The sequence below is a fragment of the Mirounga angustirostris genome, unplaced genomic scaffold, assembly GCF_029215605.1.
Source record: "Mirounga angustirostris isolate CCGP_5_RB_7025 unplaced genomic scaffold, mMirAng1.0.hap1 SCAF_5, whole genome shotgun sequence".
Taxonomy (NCBI): Eukaryota; Metazoa; Chordata; class Mammalia; order Carnivora; family Phocidae; genus Mirounga; species Mirounga angustirostris.
The window spans coordinates 103,622,789-103,647,473 of record NW_026991713.1 but is presented as its reverse complement, the minus strand read 5'-3'; the positions used below and the strand labels follow the sequence as shown (position 1 = coordinate 103,647,473).

Genomic DNA, 24,685 nt, shown 5'->3' with positions numbered 1-24,685 from the left:
ACTGAATTTTCAGACCTGGCTAACTAGGAGAATGGTGGTTCTATTAATGAAATGGGAAGTTAGGAGGACAAACTTTTTTGGACATACTTTAAGGGGCCAAGAAACCTCCAGTTGGAAATGTCTGTCAGGATGGTAAATATGGGGCTGAAATGCAGGACAACAGAGATCACTTATTAACATAACTCATAATACTTCAAATTCGAATGCTTTTAAATTCTAGGCATGTGTGGGGCATCTGCCTTTGGCTCACGTCATGATCTCAGGATCCTGGAATTGAGCCCCATCGGGCTCCCTGCTCAGTGGGGAGTCTGCTTCTCCCTCTGCCCCTCCCCCCGCTTGTGTGTGCACACTCTCAAGTTTTTTTTTAAGATTTTATTTTTTTGTCAGAGAGTGAGCATAAGCAGGGGGAGCAACAGGCAGAGGGAGAAGCAGACTCCCTGCTTAGCAAGGAGCCTGATGTGGGACTTGGTCCCAGGACCCTGAGATCATGACCCAAGCCTAAGGCAGACGCTCAACCAACTGAGCCACCCCGGTGCCCCATAAATAAAAATCCTTAAAGTTAAAAAATAAATTCTAGGGGGGCACCTGGGTGGCTCAGTTGGTTAAGCAACTGCCTTCGGCTTAGGTTATGATCCTGGAGTCCCGGGATTGAGTCCCACATCAGGCTCCCTGCTCAGCAGGGAGTCTGCTTCTCCCTCTTCCCTACCCCCCTCTCATGTGCTCGCTCTCTCTCTTTCTCTCTCTCATTCTCTCTCTCTCAAATAAAATCTTAAATAAATAAATAAAATAAATTCTAGGAATGTGGGAAAATAGGAAATCTGTTGCTAAGTTATCTTCCCACATGGGAATGAATAGTTCATCCTTTATAAAATACCAAAAAGAGGACTGGAGAGCTTTTTGTGGAAATGTTGACTGCAAAATACCTCAGGACAGCTGTTACCTAGTGTCTTCACTAAAATGTTGAGTTTCAGTAATCAGTGGTTGGTTTCCTTCCACAGGATTCAAATTTCTTTAGCAACCTGATTGACATAGTTTATAAGTTGGACTTAGAATAATAACCACCTTAGGGGGGTGGTTTCTTGTAGAAGAACTTGGGCTTTAAGAGTATTTCAGCTTTGGGGTGCCTGGGTGGCTCAGTCGGTTAAGCATCTGACTCTTAATTTCGGGTCAGGTCATGATCCTCAGGATCATGAAATCGAGCCCCATCTGGGGCTCTGCGCTGGGAATGGAGCCTGCTTGGGCTTCTTTCTCTTCCTCTCCCTCTGCCCCTTCCTCTCTCAGGGGAAAAAAAAAAAGTCTTTCAGCTTTGCCATGTTAGTTTGAGTAAATTATTATTTCTGACCCTCAGTTTCCTCTTTGGTATGTATTAATTATGATACTTGGTTCAGAGGGCTGGGTTTTTTGTTTCCTTTTTTTTTTTTAATAGTTTTATAATTATTTAAAAACCAAATTTATTTTTGGGCTCCATGCTGGGTGTGGAGCCTGCTTAAAAAAAAAACCAAATTTATTTTTACACAAGTGTTATATATAGCACATTAAAAAATCTAAAGAATCAAATCCATAAAGGTTTATGCCAACAAATGTCAGTTTCTTGGCCCTATTGAAACACAGGGTTCTTAAGCTCTTATGAGGATTGAATGCAAGAACGCATTTAATTCCTCTAGCTTAACACTGGCATATGGTGTTTATTTAAGAAGTGTTACTTGCCTTTCTCCACCTCATTTCCTCCAGGTGGTAACCCTTCTTTGAATAGGTCTTTTTTTTTTTTTTTTAAATTTTTATTTATTTATGTGACAGAGACACAGCGAGAGAGGGAACACAAGCAGGGGGAGTGGGAGAGGGAGAAGTAGGCTTCCTGCCGAGCAGAGAGCCCGATGCGGGGCTTGATCCCAGGATCCTGGAACCATGACCTGAGCCGAAGGCAGATGCTTAATGGCTGAGCCACCCAGGTGCCCCGAATAGGTCTTGATAGTTGAAATATTCTCCCAGCTTCTTGGTGCCTTTGCTCTTAAAGCCCCTGGATGGACCGTAAGTTGCTGTATATTTGATAAATGCCCAGAGTCAAAAATGACAACTGTGACAACTACTGGGTAGATGCTGTTATTTGTACAATTCAAGAGTTTAGAGACCTGTAACTTAAATATCTCAGCAGCATTCCTCAAGATGAGTGCCAAGGGTTATAGCACATATTGTTAAATGTTATAATTTGACCAGTTAATAGGTTTTGTATTTGCTTTATCTGGTTTTATGCTGCCTTTTTTGAAGATTAATGATACTAAAAGTGGGAAAGATCCTAAGAAAGGTCATCTCTAATATACTATAGAAATGCTTTTGGGGTGCCTGGGTGGCTCAGTTGGTTGGCGACTGCCTTCGGCTCAGGTCGTGATCCTGGAGTCCCGGGATCGAGTTCCGCATCGGGCTCCCTGCTCGGCGGGGAGTCTGCTTCTCCCTCTGACCCTCCCGACCCTCCCCCCTCTCATGTGCTCTCTCTCTCAGTCTCTCTCTCTCTCAAATAAATAAAATCTTTAAAAAAAAGAAAGAAAAAGAAATGCTTTTGATAATATATTCTTTAATGGTGTACTTGTCTTAGATGGCAAACAGGTTTTATAACCCAAAGTAAACAGCTCAGTATTTTAGTAGATCTGACTTCACTTCAAATTAAAGTTATTATTTTTTCTTGTCCTTATTGTTTGCTTGACCTAATTTTTTCTTTCTTTTTTTTTTTTAAAGATTTTATTTATTTATTTGACAGAGAGAGCACGAGAGAGGGAACACAAGCAGGGAGAGTGGGAGAGGGAGAAGCAGGCTTCCCGCTGAGCAGGGAGCCCGATGCGGGGCTCGATCCCGGGACCCTGGGATCATGACCTGAGCCGAAGGCAGACGCTTAACGACTGAGCCACCCAGGCGCCCCTGATTTTTTCTTTCTTTTTTTCTTTTTTTAAATATTTTTATTTATTTATTTGACAGAGAGAGACACAGCGAGAGAGGGAACACAAGCAGGGAGAGTGGGAGAGGGAGAAGCAGGCTTCCCGCAGAGCAGGAAGCCCGATGCGGGGCTCGATCCCAGGACCCTGGGATCATGACCTGAGCCGAAGGCAGACGCTTAACCGACTGAGCCACCCAGGCGCCCCTGATTTTTTCTTTCTAAAAAATTTTTTTAGGGGCACCTGGGTGGCTCAGTCGGTTAAGTGGCTGCCTTTGGCTCAGGTCATGGTCTGGGGTCCTGGAATCGAGTCCCACATCGGGCTCTCTGCTCAGCAGGGAGTCTGCTTCTCCCTCTGCCTGCTGCTTTCTCTTCTTGTGCTCGCTCTTTCTGTGTCAAATAAAAATAAAGAAATCTTAAAAAAAAATTTTTTTTAAAGATTTTATTTTTAGGGGCGCCTGGGTTTTATTTTTTAAAGATTTTATTTATTTTTGCAAGGGAGAGAGAGGGAGGGGGAGAACACAAGAGCACAAGTGGGGGTGGGAGGAGGGAGGGCAGAGGGAGAAGCAGACTCCCCACTGAGCAGGGAGCCAGATGTGGGGCATGATCCCAGAGTCCTGGGATCATGACCTGAACTGAAGGCAGACACTTAACCAACTGAGCCACCCAGGTGCCCTAAATCCTTTTAAATATAATGAATTACAAGTTTGGCTTTTAGAAGGAAATTTTAGGTGTCATGGATAGGAAACTAATATCTAAAATTTAGATCATTTACTTAAAAAAAAAATAAAATAAAATTTAGATCATTTACTTAATCAAATATCTGATATGCTTACCAAGTGGCAAGCACGATTTTTATTACTAAAGTTATAATAAAATGGAGTCCTTGCCTTTGTGGAACTTAATATCCTAGTAGGCTAAGTATGACTTGTGGTTTAAAAAAACAAAACAAAAATTGGGGTTTTTTTTTTTTTCCCTTTTTTCTACTTCTCTGTATTTTCAACTTTTCAGTACCAGTGCTTGTCAACTTTTTTTGCCCTCTAGAATATTTACATGATTATTTTATACTTGAATAACCTTTCTCATCATACACAGTGATTTTCAAATTTTGAGGGAGAGGATATAGAGAGAAAGCACAGTTGTATGGAATGAACATTTTGTAATTGGAAAAGATCCAACTTCAGATCGTTTTTCAAAATAAAGTTTGTGTACCAGGGGGCGCCTGGTCAGTTAAGTGTCTGACTGACTCTTCATTGCAGCTCAGGTCATGATCTCAGGGTCATGAGGTTGAGCCCTACATTGGGCTCTGCACTGGGTGTGGAGCCTGCTTAGGATTCTCTCTCCTTCTCCCTCTGCCCCCCCCCCCAAAAAACCCCCAAAAAACAAAATATAGTTATCCACCATTTTCTTTAAGAGATGGGCTAAGGGAAGAGGCTTACATTTTATAAGTTTGAAACACAAAGCAGCAGTTTCAGGTCATATCACACATATCTTCCCCAAATTTTGCCAGAGAGTTTGTCTGCTTATTTCCAAAATTGTCACAAACAAAATTCTGTTTCAGTACTATCATCATCTTTTAGTTTTCACTATTCTATTTTCACTTTCTAATTTAGCTGGGTTGCCTTCATAAGCTATTTGAACTGAATTCAAAGTATACTTCTATTTGGCTTATATCCTGCTGGGCCCTATAGCAGTCTGCATCCAACTGGATTGAGACAAGAGTATATATCTGTACTATAGCTTTTTGAGTGTGAACCTTAAGAAGAATATGGAACTTATCCTTTGGCTGACTCTCTAATTTTAATGAGCATAAAAATTACCTGGAAGACCTTGTTAAAATGGGGATTCCCAGCCCTATTTCCAGAGAATTTTATGTTCTAGTCAGGAATCAGCTTAAGTAAGCAGTCCAGAGTACCCTTGATGCAGTGGTCTGAGAATCACACTAAGAAATACTGCTTTAGGCTTACATTTTTGTTAGAGAAGGAGCTGGTGACAGTGGGAACAGACAAGGAGGTTTGGGCTTACCTCTCAGGTCAAGAAGTAGGAAAGCCTAAACCATGGTAGCAGCAAAAGAGATAAAGAGAAGGCAGGAGCCTCATTGCACAGATCCTACAAAGGTAGTTGTAGGACTTGGCGACTTTCAGGTTGTGATGAGTGAGCGGAAAGAAGTAGTCAAGAAAGACTTAGGGTTCCTGGGGTAGGCAACTGGATGGAGGGATGGAGATTTGGAATAAGAGGAGCAGGTGAGGGATGGTGATAAACCTTGGAGTTGGAATAGCTTTAGGAATCCAAGTGAACAGATACGAGTTGGGCTTATGAGAGAGGTTGGGACTTTTTTTTTTTTTTAAGATTTTATTTATTTGAGAGAGAGAATGAGAGACAGCATGAGAGGGAGGAGGGTCAGAGGGAGAAGCAGACTCCCTGCCGAGTAGGGAGCCCGATGCGGGACTCGATCCCGGGACTCCAGGATCATGACCTGAGCTGAAGGTAGTCGCTCAACCAACTGAGCCACCCAGGCGCCCCGGGACTTTTTTTTTTTAAGATTTTATTTTTAGGGACGCCTGGGTGGCTCAGTCAGTTAAGTATCTGCCTTCAGCTCAGGTCATGATCCCAGAGTCCTGGGATTGAGTCCCGCATCGGGCTCCCTACTTGGCAGGGAGTCTGCTTCTCCCTCTGCCTGCCACTCCCTCTGCTTGTGCTCTCTCTCTCTCACATACACACACACATAAATAAATAAAAAATCTTAAGATATTATTTTTAAGGGATCTCTACATCCAGTGTGGCATTCAAACCCATAACCCCGAGATAAGAGTCACACACTCCACTGGCTGAGGCAGCCAGGCACCCCAAAAGGTTGGAACTTCTAAATGGACAACACACAGGTCCCAGGTAGAGCTGTGGGTATGGATGAGATCACCAAAGTTGTGGATGTCAAATTATAGGGCCATGTAAACAAACTGAGAAGCATGTATATATATATATACACACACATATATATATACATATATACACATACATATCTACACACATATATCTACACATGTATTTATATATATATACACACATTTTTTTTTTTAAGTATGCTGTATCTCCAACATGGGGCTTGAACTCACAACCCCATGATCAAGAGTTGCATGCTCTACCAACAGAGCCAGCAAGGTGCCCCAAGAATGCAGCATATTTAATAGGCAGGAAATAAGAGATTGCTAAGGAAACATGAGGGAAGAGTAGTCATGTTGGAGGAGAATAAGAAGCTAAAGGAACAGAAAACTTCAACAAAATGATAATCTAATATAGTATCTAATGCTTCCAAGAATCAACATAGGAAGAGCAAAGAGATTTGGCAATCAAGGTGTCATTTCTGACTTTGCCAGAGCGCTTCATTTTCATTAATGAAGGCAGAAAGCCAGACTAACGGCCTGAAAGATGAGAAGTGACTGTGGCTTGAGGAGCTGAAGGCAGGGTGTGTGGCCTCTTAAGCAGTAGGGCTGTGTGAGCCGTCTGTGTTCTGATCTCTTTCTGGAACACATGTGAAGTCCCAAGTCTTCTGTAGCATGCAGCTTGAGTTCAGTATACAGTTGAGCTTTTATTTTTTAATTTATAATGAGAATTGTGTGAAAATAAACATTTGTGTAATTTCAGTTGTCCTAAAGACGCTGATTTCCTTGGGCCTTTGCCAAGTCTTAACTTCTTGCCATCAAGTTTTTTACAGTTGAGCAGACTCAGTAAGAGGTCTGGAGGAATGGGGAGCCAGACTCGGAACTGACAGCACACAGGTTACATATACATCGGGGCATACATACGTGCCCCGATAAATGGGTTTTTTTCTAGTTTTATCCATAGAGTAGGAAGTTAGGTAAGAAGGGGAAGTTGTCAAGCAGTTGGATAGAAAGGGATATTGACAAATGATAGAAGGAAGGGGAAAAATAGAAAACCAGGGTAAAAATGAAATTAGCAGGCTATTTTGCTATCAAAATTGGTCTTAGTTACATAATCCTTCAGTTACTTTTGTCTGCTATTTATCTTTTTTCCTTGTCTGCCCTGATGTTTTCTAGGTTTAAGAGTACAAGCTTTGGAATCCCTGTGAAATCTGAATTTGTATTTCCTGGTATCAGCTGTTTGGTGGGCAGATTTTTTAGCCCCTTTGAACCTTCTGTTCCCTATAAAATGGGGAAAAAAAAAAAACACCTGAAGCTTATCTAGAATTAAATCAGATAATCTAGGTAAAGTGACTAGTATAATGCCTAACACAAAACACATCTTTATTAACACTTCCCTAAACTTCACAACTTACTTAAAAATTGCTAGAAGATACACACTAACATATAAATTCTGATTCATCGATCCTGAAGTAGAGTTCTAGTTTTGTGGTTAAAGAGAGATGAAATAGAAATGTCTTCCAGGGAGGCCAGCTGACTCATCAAATTAGGCGGGACCGGGGAGATAGGATTTTTTTTTTTTTTAAGATTTTATTTATTTATTTATTTGAGAGAGAGAGAGAAACAGCATGAGAGAGGAGAGGGTCAGAGGGAGAAGCAGGCTCCCCGCTGAGCCGGGAGCCCGATGTGGGACTCGATCCCAGGACTCCGGGACCATGACCTGAGCCAAAGGCAGTCGCTTAACCAACTGAGCCACCCACGCGCCCATGGGGAGATAGGATTTTGATGTTGACATCATAATCGGGTTTTGGTTTGCTACTTTCCGGACCAGAATCCTAATATTTCCAGAATCCTTAGAGGCAGTTATGTTGAAGTGGGCAGATAGGCCCTTCCAAAACACTGATACTGGTATGTGAGCTGACACGTGAACTGCAATAATATACACATCTCTCCTTGGAAAAGCTGCACGGGGAGCCAGATGATAATCAGAGAGTTTGAATTTAGTGGTTTGTAACATTGTTGATCATAATCTACTTTTTTCACCTGTGATGACCTATCTATCAAGTGGATGGGAATACTTAAGACAGGGACAGTACAATTTATATCAGTTAGATTTCAGCCTTCTTAGCTGGACTTTGGTTTATTTCGACTTCCCTACATCCTTGATTGGAGTTGTAAGTGGTGTTAAAACTTCTCATTTTACCCGTTTCCAGATTTTTATACTGGGTTACTTTTACAGATGGCTAGTATTGCTCTTTAAAAGTTGACTTTATCTAATTTTATTCTCCCCTGTACTCCACTCATCTTTGCTTGACGATTGTTGATTGGTTCATTCCAGCATGAAGAGAAAAATGCTGGAGGGATTCCTTGGTGAGGAGGAGACATTTCAGCCAGATGTCTCATATACAGTATATGCTTTAAATCTTTGTGCCCATAAGCTTCCCAGACTGTAAAGGCTTAAACGACTTCTTAACCAGGCTGTTAGGATTTAATTAATAACACTTCTAGGGGTTAGGTTGTTCCTCATGGACACCTAAAATTAGAGGTTGATTTTTGATCATCTCTCTCTCTCTCTCTTTTTTTTAGGATTTATTTATTTTTAGAGAGAGTGCGTGCAAGTGGGGGGAGTGGCAGAGGGAGAGAGAATTTGCAGCAGACTTCCCACTGAGCGGGGAGCCTGAGGGCTTGATTCCACAACCCAGAGATCTCTACTCCAGCCAAAATCAAGAGTGGGGTGCTGAACCAACTGATCACCCAAGCAACCCTGATTGGCTCTTAATAATTTCACTATGTTCATACAGAAATTTTATTTATTTTATTTTTTTTAAAGATTCTATTTATTTGAGAGAGAGAGAATGCATGAGTGAGGAGAGGGCCAGAGGGAGAAGCAGATTCCCCGCTGAGCAGGGAGTCAGACGTGGGTCTCGATCCCAGAACCCTGGGATCTTCACCTGAGCTGAAGGCAGACACTTAACTGAACCACCCAGGCGCCCCCAGAAATTTTATTTCTAAAAATATTCTTTCCGGGGGCGCCTGGGTGGCTCAGTTGGTTAAGTGACTGCCTTCGGCTCAGGTCATGATCCTGGAGTCCCTGGATCAAGTCCCGCATCGGGCTCCCTGCTTGGTGGGGAGTCTGCTTCTCCCTCTGACCCTCCCCCCACTCATGTGCTCTCTCCCTCAAATAAATAAATAAAATCTAAAAAAAAAAAAAAAGTTCTGTCGGGGCGCCCAGGGTGGCTCAGTCCTTTAGGCAGCAGACTCTTGGTTTCAGCTCAGGTCATGATCTCACAGTTGTGAGATATAGCCCTGCCTTGGGCTCCATGCTGACAATGGAGCCTGTTTGAGATTCTCTCTCTTCTCCCTCTGCTCTCCCCACCCCCTTGCTCATGCGCATGTGAGTGCACTCTCTGTCTAAATAAATAAATAAATAAATAAATAAATACTCTCAGGGCATCATGTTCTACCCAGTTTTTTTTAACCCCCCAAAATAAATTTTCTCACTTTTTTCGTTCCCCCTTTTTTAAGATTTTTTTTTAAAGTAATCTCTACCCCAAATGGGCTCAAACTCATAATCGCAAAATCAAGAGTCGCATGCTCTACCAACTGAGCCAGCCACATGCCTCCCCCCCATTTTTTTTAATATATACTCTTCCTGGGGTGCCTTGGTGGCTCACTCAGTTGGGTGCCCGACTCTTGGTTTCAGCTAGGGCCCTGATTGTCAGGGTCCTGAGATCGAGGCCCACATAGAGGGCCTCTCCCCGAGTTGGGCTCCACACACAGCATGGAGTCTGGTTAAGACTCTCTCCCTCTGCCACTCCCCCCGCTCCCCCCATGCACACTCTCTGCCTCTCTCCCAAATCTTAAAAATGTGTGTGTGTGTGTTACACACCTTTGAATTTAAAGAATGGTTTTCACATTACTGTTGTCATCCTTTCAGTGTCTGGGCTAACTCAGAATTACAACCCTGTCTTCAGACTCTAGATCTTTGTGAGGAGATGAATTACTGTTTAAATATTTCTTGCTGTGGGACGCCTGGGTGACTCAGTGGGTTAAGCGTCTGCCTTCGGCTCAGGTCATGCTCCCAGGGTCCTGGGATTGAGCCCTGCATTGGGCTTCCTGCTCAGCGGGGAGCCTGCTTGTCCCTCTGCCTGCAGCTCCCCCTGCTTGTGCTCTCTGTCACTCTGACAAATAAAATCTTTGAAAAAAAATGTTTCTTGCTCTGATGGTTTAGTCTGCTTTGTGCAGAATATATTTAACAATGACTGTTGCTGTGGGGGAGATTTTGAGGCTGTCCTTTCTCTTGCACCCTCAGGGACTAGAACATCTTAAAGCTAATCAAACTTCATTTAGTGGAAATGGTAATGGCGGTACAGTTTCTTTAGCAGATTCCTCTCAGCAGTTACTGTAGGCTCTGTCAGCTAGTCAGCTAAGTGCTTTAAAGCAAAAGCTGGCTGAGGATCAATAAATGGAAATAAAGCCAACCTGAGATGATCCCACCATGGGAAAAATGGGGGGAAAAAGTGACTATCATCTAATAATTACATATTTAGAAGAAGAAAAATGATTTCCTTTTGGGCATTTGGAACTTTTTTTTTAAAGATTTTATTTTTTGGGGCGCCTGGGTGGCTCAGTCGTTAAGTGCCTGCCTTCGGCTCAGGTCATGATCCCAGGGTCCTGGGATTGAGCCCCGCATCGGGCTCTCTGCTCTGCAGGAAGCCTGCTTCTCCCTCTCCCACTCCCCCTGCTTCTGTTCCCTCTCTCGCTGTGTCTCTCTCTGTCAAATAAATAAAAAATCTTTAAAAAAAAAAAAAAGATTTTATGTAATCTCAACACCCAACGTGGGGCTTGAACTCACAGCCCCAAGATCAAAGGTTGAAAGCTCTGCCGACTGAGCCAGCAAGGCACCCCGTTGTTAACTTTATTTTTGTTTTTTAATTTTTTTTAAGATTTTATTTATTTCTTTGACAGAGAGATAGCCCAAGTAGACAGAGTGGCAGGCAGAGGGAGAAGGAGAGGCAGACTCCCCGCTGAGCAGGGAGCCTGATATGGGGCTCGATCCCAGGACCCTGGAATCATGACCTGAGCCGAAGGCAGATGCTTAACCGACTGAGCCACCCAGGCGCCCCCTCATTGTTAACTTTAAATGTATTTTGGTTTTCATCATCAAAACAAAATGGGGCCCTATTGAGTGCGGTGCCTAATGTGGGGCAGGGCTTGATCTCCTGACCTGAGCAGAAACCAAGAGTCCAGTACTGGGTGCTTAACCGACTGAGCCACCCAGGCACCTCATAAGGATTTTTTTTTTTTTTGGACAGTTGTTGAATTCAGTGAAGATAATCTTAAGGTATAGAATAATATGTGGGGCGCCTGGGTGGCTCAGTTGGTTAAGCGACTGCCTTCAGCTCAGGTCATGATCCTGGAGTCCCGGGATCGAGTCCCACATCGGGCTCCCTGCCCGGCGGGGAGTCTGCTTCTCCCTCTGACCCTCCCCCCTCTCATGCTATCTCTATGTCATTCTCTCTCTCAAATAAATAAATAAAATCTTTAAAAAAAAATAATAATATGTGAAGTAGAATGTTTCTTTTTTAACCATCTTGCTTACTTTTTATTTATTTATTTATTTATTTATTTTAAAGATTTTTATTTATTGAGAGAGAGAATGATAGAGAGCATGAGAGGGAGGAGGGTCAGAGGGAGAAGCAGACTCCCTGCCGAACAGGGAGCCCGATGTGGGACCCGATCCCGGGACTCCAGGATCATGACCTAGCCGAAGGCAGTCACTTAACCAACTGAGCCACCCAGGCGCCCTTATTTGCTTTTTAGAAAACAGAAATTTTAGGGGCGCCTGGGTGGCTCAGTCATTAAGCGTCTGCCTTCGGCTCAGGTCATGATCTCAGGGTCCCGGGATCGAGCCCCACATCGGGCTCCCTGCTCGGCAGGAAGCCTGTTTCTCCCTCTCCTACTCCTCCTGCTTGTGTTCCCTCTCTCGCTGTGTCTCTCTCTATCAAATAAATTTAAAAAAATCCTTAAAATAAATAAATAACAGAAATTTGAACTAGTTGCATTATAGTCTCTAATGACCTGGTGTCTCAGAACACCTTCATAAAATTCTTGGGGGTGGCCAGCTACAGATTAGAAATCTACATGCTCATTATTTAAAATTTTTTTTAAAATTTTAAATGCTCATTATTATTTAAAATTTTTCTTAGTTTGTTAGTACATTAGAGCGAGTTTTCATGTGAAAGTATGTGTGTGGACTTTTATTCGCTGTCTAATGTCAGAATTGACAGGAAGTTATTGCCTTGCAAAGTCAGTCTGTAGAGGCAGAGGGCCACCAGTCTTCTATACCTGCTGTTGAAGGCTTGGAATCTATTTTACTTCTTATTAAAAGTTTTTTTTTTAATTGGCCCTAAAGTGAGTACTTCTGATTTTTTTTTTTGGAAGATTTTATTTATTTGACAGAGAGAGAGGGAACACAAGCAGGGGGAGTGGGAGAGGGAAAAGCAGGCTTCCTGCTGAGCAGAGAGCCTGATGCGGGGCTCAATCCCAGGATCTTGAGATCATGACCTGAGCCGAAGGCAGACACTTGACCAAATGAGCCACCCAGGTGCCCCAGTACTTCTGATTAAAAAAAAAAAAATCTTGGTCTATTTGTACTTAGTAGATGTCAGATGAAATAAATGTTCACTTGACATTAGCTGCATGAGTGAGTGAGTGTCAAGAGTGCCCTCGCCTCCGCGCGAACCATGGAGCAGAGAGCTCGCTTCAGGCGTCTTGCACGGCAGTGGTCTCAGAGGGGTGGGGATCAAGGGTAGCTCTCAGAAACAGATAAAGGGCTTTTCAGCATGGAGGGCTACTTCTTCCTCTCCACCCTCTCTGCCCAAACTGATTGGCCTCTAGGTGAGCATGTGTCTCTCCTTCTTCCTTAAAGTACCAAGAAACATAGCTTTCCAGAGATCATACTAAGTAGAATAGACTGTAGAACAATTTGATTCAGAGGCATTATCTCTGCCTTTTAAAAGACCTGACCTCTTTTCACCAGTAAGCCAGTAAATGCTTATTACTTAATGAGTAATTTCCATTGTATTCTCTCAACCATAAGCAATTTGTTTCCTGATAATCCCTTTTAATTTTTATTTTAGTTATTTTTATTATAGAAGTCAATGTTTATTATAGACAAATTAAAAAATACAAATTAGCATAAAGAAAATTGAAATCGGGCACCTGGGTGGCTCAGTTAAGTGTCTGCCTTCGGCTCAGGTCATGATCCCAGGGTCCTGGGATTGAGTCCCGCATCGGGCTCCTTGCTCATTGGGAGCCTGCTTCTCCCTCTCCCTGCCGATCCCCTTGCTTGTGCTCATGCTGTCTCTCTCTCTCCCTCCATCTCTCATCTTGCACAAGTCTTTTTTTTTTTTTTTTTGAAGATATTTATTTATTTGAGAGAGAGAAAGAGCACAAGCAGGGGAAGCAGCAGAGCGAGAGGGAGAAGCAGGCTCCCTGCCAAGCAGGGAGCCCCACATGAGGCTCCATCCCAGGACCCTGAGATAATGACCTGAGCTGAAGGCAGATGCTTAACCAATTGAGCCACCCGGTGTCTCTGCACTACAGTCTTAATAGCTTGCTTTTTAAATCTGTATCATGTAGCTCTTTCCATGTTAGTCAGTTTTGTAGGTTTCTGAACTGATATTGATAATCTGGGCTATTCTGCTTGAGCGTGAACTCCCTGGGAGCTGTGATGTTGCTTCCTGCTTCCTTGTATCAGTGTATAGTACTTAGCACAGCATGTGGTTTATCATATATCTTGGAATGTGTATTGAATGAAAACATTAATGTGAAGTGATTGGGCATGAGCCAGGACCACCCTCACAGTGGGTTCTGAGCTGACTACCCTGACTACCTGTAGATAACTTTTTTCTTTTCTACTCTTTGTAGGACCTTCTAAATGAAGCAAAACAGAGACTCAGCAAAGTGGTAAAAGATACAACCAGGTACCAGGTGCTGCTGGATGGACTGGTCCTTCAGGTAATTTCTAGGTTAGACCTACCACTGATAGCCACAGTTCTTAAAAAATTGATAAGATGTGTTACAGACCAGCTCTGTTGTGGGTTTTTTTCCCCCCTATTTTGTCATCTTAGCCTTCTTCCTTGTGCTTGTCCTTGTCATGTGTTGGGGGGACAGTAATATCTGATTGGATAAGACCTCCAGACTTTCCTACCCTTTTATATAGTCTTATTAGTCCTTTAGAACTCAGGGGTCAAATTTGCTTGCGACCTCCAGCTTTAAACTTCCCTAATTTGAGGGGCACCTGGGTGGCACAGTTGGTTAAGTGTCCGACTCTTGATTTTGGCTCAGGTCATGATCTCAGGGTTGTGAGATCGAGCCCCCCGCCAGGTTCTGCACTGGGTGTGGAGCCTGCTTAAGATTCTCTCTCTCCCTCCCTTCTCTGTCTCACTCTCCCCCTCTCTTAAAACAAACAAAAACAAAACTTCCCTAATTTGATTTCATTGCTAAAATACTTGCTTTAGATTTTGGGGTTCAGACCAAAGACAGTATACATTTTAAATGTTTGCTGCTTGCTTGTGAATTCTTATTTTACTTAGGTTAATTACAGTAACATTTGGCTTCCACTTGAAGATTTCCATATAAATTTTGTTTCTGCCACCGGAGTATATTTATCTTGTTTGTGAGATCAAAAGCTTCTTTCCATGTTCTCATACTGTGTATTCTTTTTCCAAACTACATGAAAGAATTATAAAAATATTTTATTTTGCTGTTGGATTTTATAAATTGCATTTCCTAATAATTGCATCTGATTATGTCTTACAGGGTTTGTACCAATTGTTAGAGCCCCGAATGATTGTTCGTTGCAGGAAGCAGGATTTCCCTCTGGTAAAGGTAAAGAGCTTAAAGAAGAAATCCATTTTCTTTTTTTAAATACATCAAAATGTTAGAGATGAAATGCGTGCTTTAATGGAGGATAGCTCAACCATGGAAATTAGAGGTATCTTAACACATTACAGATAGTAACTTAAGTGTACCTAAGTCTCTAATTTCTTTTCATGAAGAGGTCATAGAGTTAGTACCCTCCTCCCTTTCTGGGAGCTCTGTAACGCCATAATCTTCTGAAAATTCAGCAATGAAAACAGCACATACTGGATTGGAGCAAAGATAGGCCATGCCATCTAAAAGTGACAAACTACTCCCAGACTAGCAAGGCTTGGCTATAACCTAATGTATTCCTGTAGTGGGGAAAGAAAGTGGGTACAAAGAAAGTGAGCTGCAGTCCCAGAGGCAAATGCTAAGGTGTTCCTCCGTCGCCTAAGGGAGAAGTTGCCTGGTCTGGGGCCGGCTGCTGGCGCCACAGGGGGTCCATACGGGCTGTAGCATTAGACGGGTACCCTAGACTGAAGGACCCACAAATCAGAATGAACTCACCGAGCTCCAACTCTCTGTCATCGAGTCGCTCTTCAGGTGAAAATTCTTCCCTGTGGGGCGCCTGGCTGGCTCAGTTAGGAGAGCATGAGACACTTGATCTCAGGGTTGTGAGTTCGAGCCCCGTGTTGGCTGTAGAGAGTACTTAAATAAACAAAACTTTTAAAAAATAATAATAAGGGGCGCCTGGGTGGCTCAGTCGTTAAGCATCTGCCTTCGACTCAGGTCATGATCCCAGGATGTCGGGCTCCCTGCTCTCCGGGAAGCCTGCTTCTCCCTCTCCCACTCCCCCTGCTCTCTCTCTCTCTCTCTCTCTCTCTCTGTCAAATGAAATAAATAGAATCTTAAAAAAAAAAATTATTTTATTTTATTTGTTTTTATTTTTTTAAAGATTTATTTATTTGAGAGAGCGAGAATGAGAGTACATGAGAGGGGGGAGGGTCAGAGGGAGAAGCAGGCTCCTCATTGAGCAGGGAGCCCGATGCGGGACTCGATCCCGGGACTCCAGGATCATGACCTGAGCCGAAGGCAGTCGCTTAACCAACTGAGCCACCCAGGCGCCCCAAAAAAATTATTTTAAAAATAAAATTCTTCCATGCAGCTTGCTTTCAGGCAAGGATTGAGTGCTTAGTCCCTTAGCAATTACGTTTCTTACTATAAATTAATATACTTAGAATACATAATATATTCACGCTCTTATTATAATTTGTCTCCCAAGTAACTTGTCTCCTAGGAAAGAAAACTTGCCAGCTGAAGAATACAGGTGCTCATTCCCCTCACTCTGCACTGGAAATTAATAAAGTGTGATTCTCGTTTGTAAACTATGCCAGTAACCTGGATCCATGTGTGTGCTGACAGCCTCATTTATGAACCTATAAAACAGAGAGCTAGACATATTAGGGAGTTCCCCAAGGTGATAAGCATTCTTTGGAGGCACGTCTGAGTTGCCAACTAAAGTTCCTTTAAGAAAATGTTATTTATATGTCTACTCATGCACATTATTATTTAGATAGGACTTTCCACTAATTATGTTTTATCACATTAATTACAGTATAGCATTATTTTTTTTCCTGATGTGCTCATTTGTTTTTAAAATTGTAAGATGTACAGTCAACAGTATAAACTTGACCATTTCAGGTGTAGAGTGGCACTAAGTATGTGCACATTGTTGTGCAGTCGTCGTGGCCCCATCCCTTTCCAGAACACGTTCACTGTCCTGAACTGAGATTCTGTCCCCATTAAACACTAACTCCCTGTTCCCCACCCCCCCAGCAGCCACCACCCTACTTCCTATCTTCCTGAATTTGCCTACACTAGGTACCTCATGCTAGTGGAATCATACAACATCTGTCCTGTGACTAGCCTGTTTCACCTTGCATGATGTCTTCAAGGTTCCTCATGTGAGCCTCGTCAGAATTTCCATCCTTTCTAAGGCTGAATTGTATGCATCTGAATTGTGTACACATTTTGTTTATCTGTTAGACACTTGGGTTGTTTCTACCTACCTTTTGGCTGTTGTGAATGAAGCTGCTGTGAACATGGTTGTACTATTAGCCATTCAAATCTCTGCTTTCACTTTTGGGTATATACCCAGAGGTAGAATTGCTGAATCATATGGTAATTCAGTGTTTAATTTTTTTGAGGAACTGCCATACCATTTTCCACAACAGCTGTACCATTTTACATTTCCATCAGCAATGCATTCTTTTACTTGATAAATAAATAGGAATATGCCTTGCTTGTATAGTTGGCTGATTTTTTTTTTTTGGATACTTGCTCTGTAGTTTCTGCTAAAACCTTTCATTGTTTTCTGTTTTTCCAGGCTGCAGTGCAAAAAGCGATTCCTATGTATAAAATCGCCACCAAAAAAGATGTTGATGTCCAAATTGATCAGGAGGCCTACCTGCCTGAGGAAATGTAAGGAGTATTCCTCCTCTTAACATCTAAGCTGCTTTCACTACGAGAATGGCCTTCATGCTGGGTCTTGTTGAGTTTTCTCTGAAGCACTCTTCCCCAGAAGAACAGTGGTGTGGCTTTGTGCCACCTGTGACTCTGGCTGTGTCCCCTCTCAGTACTGTGCTGTTCTCTCTTGTTAACCAACCAGACACGCCCTAAAAGGAGCTGGCTTCCTGTGGTCGCTTAGTTTATTCTGCAGAGAGGCAGCACTAATTCTTTACCCAGAACTCAAAGCTGGGTCCAGATCTCTGTGTTAGATGCTGGGGAAGATAATCGCTACCTCTAAGTTTCTATGAAATAAGACAAGTCATCACGTATGATAGTAACTACTATAGAAACGAATAGAACCTAATAGGTTCCGTAGATACAGAATTGCAAATACCAGTGGTGCTTGTGCTGTGAGGAAATGACAGGCCATTTCTTCAGCATCCCTGATAAGCTTGGTGCTGCCGGGCTAGGCAATAGGAACTCCTGATGAGGTCAGAGCCAAGGTCATTTTCTTGATTGTGCCTGTGTTAGATGCCACGTAGGCACACGTTAACTAACATTGCAGAAAGTCCTTGGGACGCGCGAACCTAGTTGAAAGAGCACCAGACCTGGGTTTGAGTCCTGAGTTGGCCTTTTGTGAGCTATGGGACCTGGAGACTGAATTCCATCATTTGTAAAATGGAATCGATGCTTTTTGCTTTTTTGTTTCATGAAGTGAGGAAAAGAGAGGATATCGTACATGTGAAAATGCTTTATAAACTCAGAAGGTGTATAAGCTAGTGCAAAAAGCTTCAGTATTATCATCAGATTTAGGTTTGATTCTCCACTCTGCCACATACTTACTGGGTAGTCTTGGACCAGTTATTTAATCTCATGGAGCCTGGATTTCCTCATCTCTAAATTGGGATAATAGCACCGACCTCACAGAGTTCTTGGAAGCTTAAATGAGATAATGTCTGTACAGCACTTAACACAGTGCCTGGTACCCACAGTATATGTGGTTATTGAGCGGTCAGATACTCATTGTAGTAGAGATCGAGCAGATAGGACAGAAAACACTTAGTTCAGGGTCTGTCTCGTAAAGAGTGGGTTTCAGTCCTGAAACCTTTGGGGCCAGATGTTTTGAATACCAGTGTTTAGAAAAGCAAGCAAGAATGTATACCACTTGTGACATAATACCCTAGCAGGGTCTGAGGCGTCAATCCCCCCCCCCCCCGGTGATCAAAAATACTAATATTTCTGAATGGGCACACTCACACTGCAAGGGATAAATACATAAAGATTCGCTAGTCATTTGCTGCCAGATGACTAGAGGTCAGTTTAGCTTTTGGAGACACACAGATTAGACTTATGTTCTGATAGCTTATTGAATTTCAGAATTGTAGATAAGGAACGGTGGACTGATTCCAGTGCTAATTTAAAGTAGAATTTTAAATATTGTTCTTTTGTTCAATCAGGTCATTTTATTCAATCTTTTTAGACCTTTTTTCTTGTTTGTAAAGTGGCGAGGATACCAACAGAGACTCATAGGTTACTGGGAAGATAGAAGTCATGGGCAGCCCTGGGCTTTACACTCAGTGAGTGCCTGGCCCTCAGTCAACATTCTCACACAGTGGTGGTCTTCCTGCCCTTACTCCCTCCATGAGAAAAACTGTCACAGACAGTGGGGTCAGGATTTCAGCAGAGCCAGCCATGTCCTTATGAAGGATATAGTCTGTTTAGAGAAACCAAAGAAATGCCAGAGGGAGGGAGGATAGAGTAAGAAAACGTCATTGTCCATTAAAGTTTTCCAAAGACAATTTGCAAAACCTTTTCCCAGCCTTTGTCACATAGCCTGCTTATTTCAAGAAATACTTGGGGACGCCTGGGTGGCTCAGTCAGTTGAGCCTTCCGCTCAGGTCATGATCCCAGGGTCCTGGGATCGAGTCCCACATCAGGCTCCTTGCTCAGCAGGGAACCTGCTTCTCCCTTTGCCTGCAGCTCCCTCTGCTTATGCTTGCTCTCTTTCTCTCTCTGGCAAATAAGTAAATCTTTATTAAAAAAAAAAACAAGAACAAAAACAAAACACCAATGTCTTTTCTAAAAAAAAAAAGAAAAAAGAAAAATATTTGATAAAATTCTAATGTACAAAAGAATTTCATTCCTGGAGGCTCCTTGTAATAGAATTTGATTTATCTGTCTTAAGCCTCTAAGTGCTAGAAACTTTGGGGAAAGGAACAACAGAAGTGAGCTGTGGCTAGAGGCAGGACTTTGTAAGGGCCGGTCTGGCACAAGATTACAGTGGTACCTTTAACCTGATACACAATACAGTTTTGCATATGGCCTTATCAGTACCCCCCAGTTATTTGCAGGATTGGGCCTTTAAGAAATATTCAGATGAGGACTTGATTGATGACAAACTGGGGCTAAATCCTCCCCCTTTTCATTTTGTTGGGGAGGGCTGATTAGAATTAAATTAGGTGCTGTAACATAAAACCAGATTGGCAGGTAGCAGTCACTTGGTAAATGACAGTTATTATCAACAACCATAGCTTAAGTCCTCAGAAGCTTTCTGAATTAATTTTAAGCTCTTTGCATGTGTTTATTGGCCCCTTACATAGACACTCCACACACCAAAACAGCTTTCTTCTCAGGAAAGAAAGTAAATGTACCATGGGTCTGTCTGCCTCAAATCTATAAAAATTGTTATTTCCTGTGTTCTTTGTAGAGCTGGTGGAGTTGAGATCTATAATGGGGATCGTAAAATAAAAGTCTCCAATACCCTAGAAAGCCGACTGGATCTTATAGCCCAGCAGGTGAGTGTGGGAATAGGTCTTATTACTTGGTCTGTTGTTACTTTGAAGTGGCGCAGAGAACATATGTCCATTCACTGGTATTTGGGGTTTGTCACTCTTCCTACATTTTGTGGCATTTTCTTGAAAGGAATGTGCAGTAGGCATGTAGCATTTACTGAGGGGACACCATTTACATGAGAGGGAATTTGGGGTCGAATGAGGGTTTTGTTGATTTAGGATTCTGATGTATACATGTTACTACATGTAGAGATGCTGCCCAGAGTTCTTTCTCTAGTAAGAATGATGGGAACTAGGGCGCCTGGGTGGCTCAGTTGGTTAAGCGACTGCCTTCGGCTCGGGTCATGATCCTGGAGTCCTGGGATCGAGTCCCCATCGGGCTCCCTGCTCAGCGGGGAGCCTGCTTCTCCCTCTGACCCTCCTCCCTCTCATGCTCTCTGTCTCTCATTCTCTCTCTCTCAAATAAATAAATAAAATCTTTAAAAAAAAAAAAAAGAATGATGGGAACTAAAGTAAATACTGTTTAAAGGAATTACCATAGGGCTGCTGGCTCTTCAGATGTTTCCAGGTTTGTACAAATGAACTCTAGGAAACAAGCCAGGAAAATTCAGGTGTCTCAAAATGCTGAGCCTCTTTCAGCAGCGGTAGTCTGCTGCTGTGGCTGCTAGCTTGTCTTAGAGCGGAAGCACTTTGACCTTGACAATCATCTTCTGGTAACTTAAACCCTAAAGCTGTGTTCACCATTTCAGTAGCCGCTACCCACACATGAATAAATTAAAATCAAGTAAAATTAAAAATTGAGTCCCATGGTTGCACTAGCCACATTTCAGACACACAGTAATCACATGTGGCTAGTGGCCTCTCTATGGACAGCACAGCCTGAGAAGTTTGTGGTTAAATCCTGAGGATTTTTCAGTAGCCGTAACGTACGAGTGCCTCAGCACAAACTTGCATTATGTGTTTTTGCCTGGCACATACTCAATCACACTCAGTAACTGTTGAAAGAAAGAACATAGGTGAGCCAGAATATTAGGAGATAATATTGTTAAGGGATCATCTCTTCTCCCTACAACACAGTTTAACAGAAGCCTTGAATGGCTTTAGTTCTAGTTTTTTTCCTCGTCCCCTTTAAGCAGTCAGTCATAACCACAAATTTGTGACTGGGTAAATTTCTCGCCAAGGATTCTGTTACAGTTTTTTTGGATAAGTAAAGGTACAGACTTGCTGCACTTAGCTTTGTGGTTTCCTTCCCAGCCACATAGGGGTTGCTGACTAGCCACTTGCAGTTAAGATATGCAGTGTTGGGGTGCCTGGGGGACTCAGTCGGTTAAGCATCCGACTTGTGATTTTGGCTCAGGTCATGATCTCAGGGTTGTGGGATCGAGCTCCCAGTCAGGCTCCCTGCTCAGCGTGGAGTCTGCTTCTCCCTCCCTCTCTCCCCACACCTCCCCCGACTTAAACTCTCTAAAGTAAATAAAATCTTAAAAAAAAAAAAACAGATGTGCTGTGCTTTCCAAATTCTCCAGTTGACAACACTTACTTATTAAAGAACTTCTTTCTTTACAGATGATGCCAGAAGTACGGGGAGCCTTATTTGGTGCAAATGCCAATAGGAAGTTTTTGGACTAAACCTTTGGGCGAGGTGGAGTTCATCCATTGCTCTCCTGCTGTCAGGCAGAAGTTTCTGATATTTGAAGAAACAAGATATCTGTGTGGCTTCCTCTTCGCTCTTCTAATATTCTGTATTTATCAGTGGATCCTCTCTGTAGCTAATGCCCTTGGCCTAATTGTTTTTTTTTTTTTTTCCTTGGCCTAATTGTTAACATGAGAGAAAGTTCACTTACTATGATCAGGAAACCTTCTTAGCTTATCTGAAAGTAGCACAACTTTCATTTGCTTCTGTAGCATGAAGGTGAGGGTATCAGATGGTGGTTACTGGAGCTTCCCCGAGTATCTGCTCTTCCTCTCGTCTTCTGCTGTCAGTTCTCGAGTCTAGAGGGTGATGTGTATGGTGTTCTCTGACATTCAGTCTCTGCTCTTTAGGCTTCAGATGCATGGGGGGCATGCATTCCTGCCAGCACTGGTAGCTTCACTGTTCACCTGTTTGGGCCTAGAAGCGTTTCTCATCTGTAAATGTGATTTTGAATCTAAGCCATGAATCGGTCTTATTTATTAAAACAAAAAGTTTACATGGATTTCATTGTGATTTATTATGCAAGGCGCGCTACAAGTTTGTGGTTTTCGAGGGAAAGTTCTTTCTGAGGTATCTAGCCGAGCAGCGTTTCCCTAGTCCCTACAGTCGCTGGTTGACAGCGGTCACTACATGAAACCATCAGCCTTCTGTGTATCCTCTGGCACTCCCTGCTCACGTCTGCCAGCCCCTTACCAGCTTTCACACAGACCACACACACGGGTGGCATTACCTGTCCTTCGGAGGGTTTGGCCGCTTTATCGAGGAAGCAGTTTTACTAGCCTCGGCAGAGTCAGGAAGGCATCTAAGAGCTTACTGGGGGAGAAGGGTTACTGTGCGTCAGGCCTAAACCCTTTCACAAAAGTCCTTTTCTTCCTCTCCTCCTCTAGCCTCCCGCCTGAGGCCTTGCAGCGGGGCAAAGGTGGGAGTCTAACTCGGGTTTGTCTCTACGGTCCGCACTCAACGCATGGTCAGCGTGCCTACTGAGCCTGACCGTTTTTCATAAATGTGACGTTTGGGACAAGGCGGGGACTAACTAAGTGCCAACCCCTGGCACAGGCACTGTTTACTGAGGACCTGAGCCCCCGTGTTGCCGGCATCTCTCCACAGCAGGCCTCTGGGGAAGGACTTGAGGCACGTGGGGACTGTCACGGCAAACGTGTCCGGCAAGGGCGATGCAGTTACGCAGGGATGGAACGGAGGCTGAAAATCTGGTGTAACTTAAAGAGAAGGCACCCCTGCGGCTGTCCCCCAGCCTCCGCAGCGGTCATCTGTCCCGTGGCGGGACTGCTGCAGGGCTCATTCGGACGTGGCTCAGTTCTGAAACAGACAGGGACGGTAGAGGGCAAACCATTCTCTGCGGCCCGTCTGCTTCTCCCACTAATGACAAGACAAGATATGAATCCATTTTATTTAAAACCATGTTCCGTGGACAGTGTTCTGGGAGAGCTGTGCCGCGCAGGGAGGACCTTGGGGCGGGGGGAGACAGCTGCCCTGACTTGGCCCCTGCCCTGGCCGCTTGGTTAGCCTAATCCCACAGCTATCTCATTTGAAAAGATCTGCTTGGTTTCCAACTCAGTGCGGACTTAGAGGGCTTTCATTGTCCCCTTGAACTTCCGATCCTCCTTTTTCCCAAAATCAGTGCTAGAACTAACCATAGGTTATTTAATTCAGAATTAACAAAACTAAATCCTTAAACTGACTCAAGTATACAGAGTTTGAGTGTGAAGTAGAAAAGGAAAATGTAGAAATGACCCTTCAAATCTTTACTGTGTTAAGGGCCTGCAGTTAATCCAACCCAAGCATGTACTGTTTCTGTTGTTGAAAAGGAGGTGGTTAGGGGCTTCTGAAGCTCCCCGGTAGCTGCAGCCCCAAAGAGAATGAACGAAGATAGGAAGGGAGAATGGGACCATACCTAACTTGCTTATTAGAGTAAGAGTGTTTCTTCTGAGATTGAGGTAGCACTACAAGTTAGAGAACAAAATACAACCTGGATGGGCCACCTTGCTCGTTCCCCTCTAGTCTAAGTCGAATGGGCTAGAGAGATGGTAGGGGACTTGGGCTCCAGCTATCTCTACTCGCAACACTTTAAGATCCACTCCCCAATACCAACAAAGTAGACCCCTTGGGCAATCCCAAAGAGAGGGGCTATGACAAGGGCCCGGCAGCCTGCTCCCTTCATGAGGGCAGATGGTCCCTCCTGAATCCAGAGTTTCCTGTGGAGAGAGAAGAGCCCTGTGAGCTGATTGGCAGGAGCACAGTGCGAACGGTATTAAGTGATACGCTCCCCTCCAACGCTTGTGCATCTTCCCTTGGAGAGTAGGTGTTATTTCCACAGCAGTAGCAGGCTCCCAGGGGTACAAGAGCCTTGCCCCACCCACTGTGTGTGCACAGTTGGGTTACTAAGCAGCTGGGTCTGGACCATGGGAAATGGGCTCAGTCTGACTAGACTGGGAGAAATGCTGTAGGGATGCGAAGGAGGAAAAGCTCCCAGGACATCCTGTTTTGTTGAGAGGTGAGGGGAAGGAACAGATTTCAAAGAAAGCCGGAGCTCAGCGTAGTATGGTGATAAAATTGTAGACAGCAAGGCAGGGGGACTGTTCCAGCCCTAGCCTCTGCAGGGCTGCAGGCCCCTCACCTGGCACAGTCGGTGATCCCACTGTAGCTGTCCTCACCCAGGCCTTTTTTGAGGGTTTGGATTCGAGTTTTCAAAACTAAAACAAAAGTTAAAAGTAGTGAACGTCTTGCTTTTGGCCCCCTCTCTCCAACATAAAACTGTTTCCTGTTAGAGCCAGCATGCACAAAACTGAATCCTGAGGCCAGTTCTGCCACTGTGTGATCTGTAATAGAAGATCCTCATTTATAAAATGAAGGAATTAGAAATGACCTGATCCTTCAGGTTACTCATACTTTAGAAAGGTGCACCAGAGGAGCTGGGCGTAGCCCTGAAGATAGAAGTGTGGTCTCACACTGTTTTAATTCCTGCCTTTAGCCTCAGGTTTGAAAACTCCACTGGGGGGACAAA

The 24,685-nt window shown here is 43.5% G+C and overlaps 2 protein-coding genes across 8 annotated transcripts in view; one reads left to right on the top strand and one right to left on the bottom strand.

Moving 5' to 3' along the window:
* Window positions 1-22,159, top strand: part of ATP6V1E1 (ATPase H+ transporting V1 subunit E1) — a 47,294-nt gene extending 25,135 nt beyond the window's left edge. For both annotated transcript variants that reach the window (XM_064591788.1, XM_045874145.3), the window contains 5 exons: window positions 13,735-13,824; window positions 14,629-14,697; window positions 17,057-17,151; window positions 19,886-19,973; window positions 21,537-22,159. In XM_064591788.1, the coding sequence (XP_064447858.1) occupies window positions 13,735-13,824; window positions 14,629-14,697; window positions 17,057-17,151; window positions 19,886-19,973; window positions 21,537-21,599 (405 nt within the window). In that variant the 3' untranslated portion in view covers window positions 21,600-22,159. The remainder of the gene's footprint in view (window positions 1-13,734; window positions 13,825-14,628; window positions 14,698-17,056; window positions 17,152-19,885; window positions 19,974-21,536) is intronic.
* A 903-nt stretch (window positions 22,160-23,062) lies between these two features.
* SLC25A18 (solute carrier family 25 member 18) overlaps window positions 23,063-24,685 on the bottom strand; it is a 35,452-nt gene continuing 33,829 nt past the window's right edge. For all 6 annotated transcript variants that reach the window (XM_064591792.1, XM_064591789.1, XM_064591791.1 and 3 more), the window contains 2 exons: window positions 24,299-24,374; window positions 23,063-23,876 (listed from right to left, as the gene is read on the bottom strand). In XM_064591792.1, coding sequence (XP_064447862.1) covers window positions 23,735-23,876; window positions 24,299-24,374 — 218 coding nt within the window. In that variant the 3' untranslated portion in view covers window positions 23,063-23,734. The remainder of the gene's footprint in view (window positions 23,877-24,298; window positions 24,375-24,685) is intronic.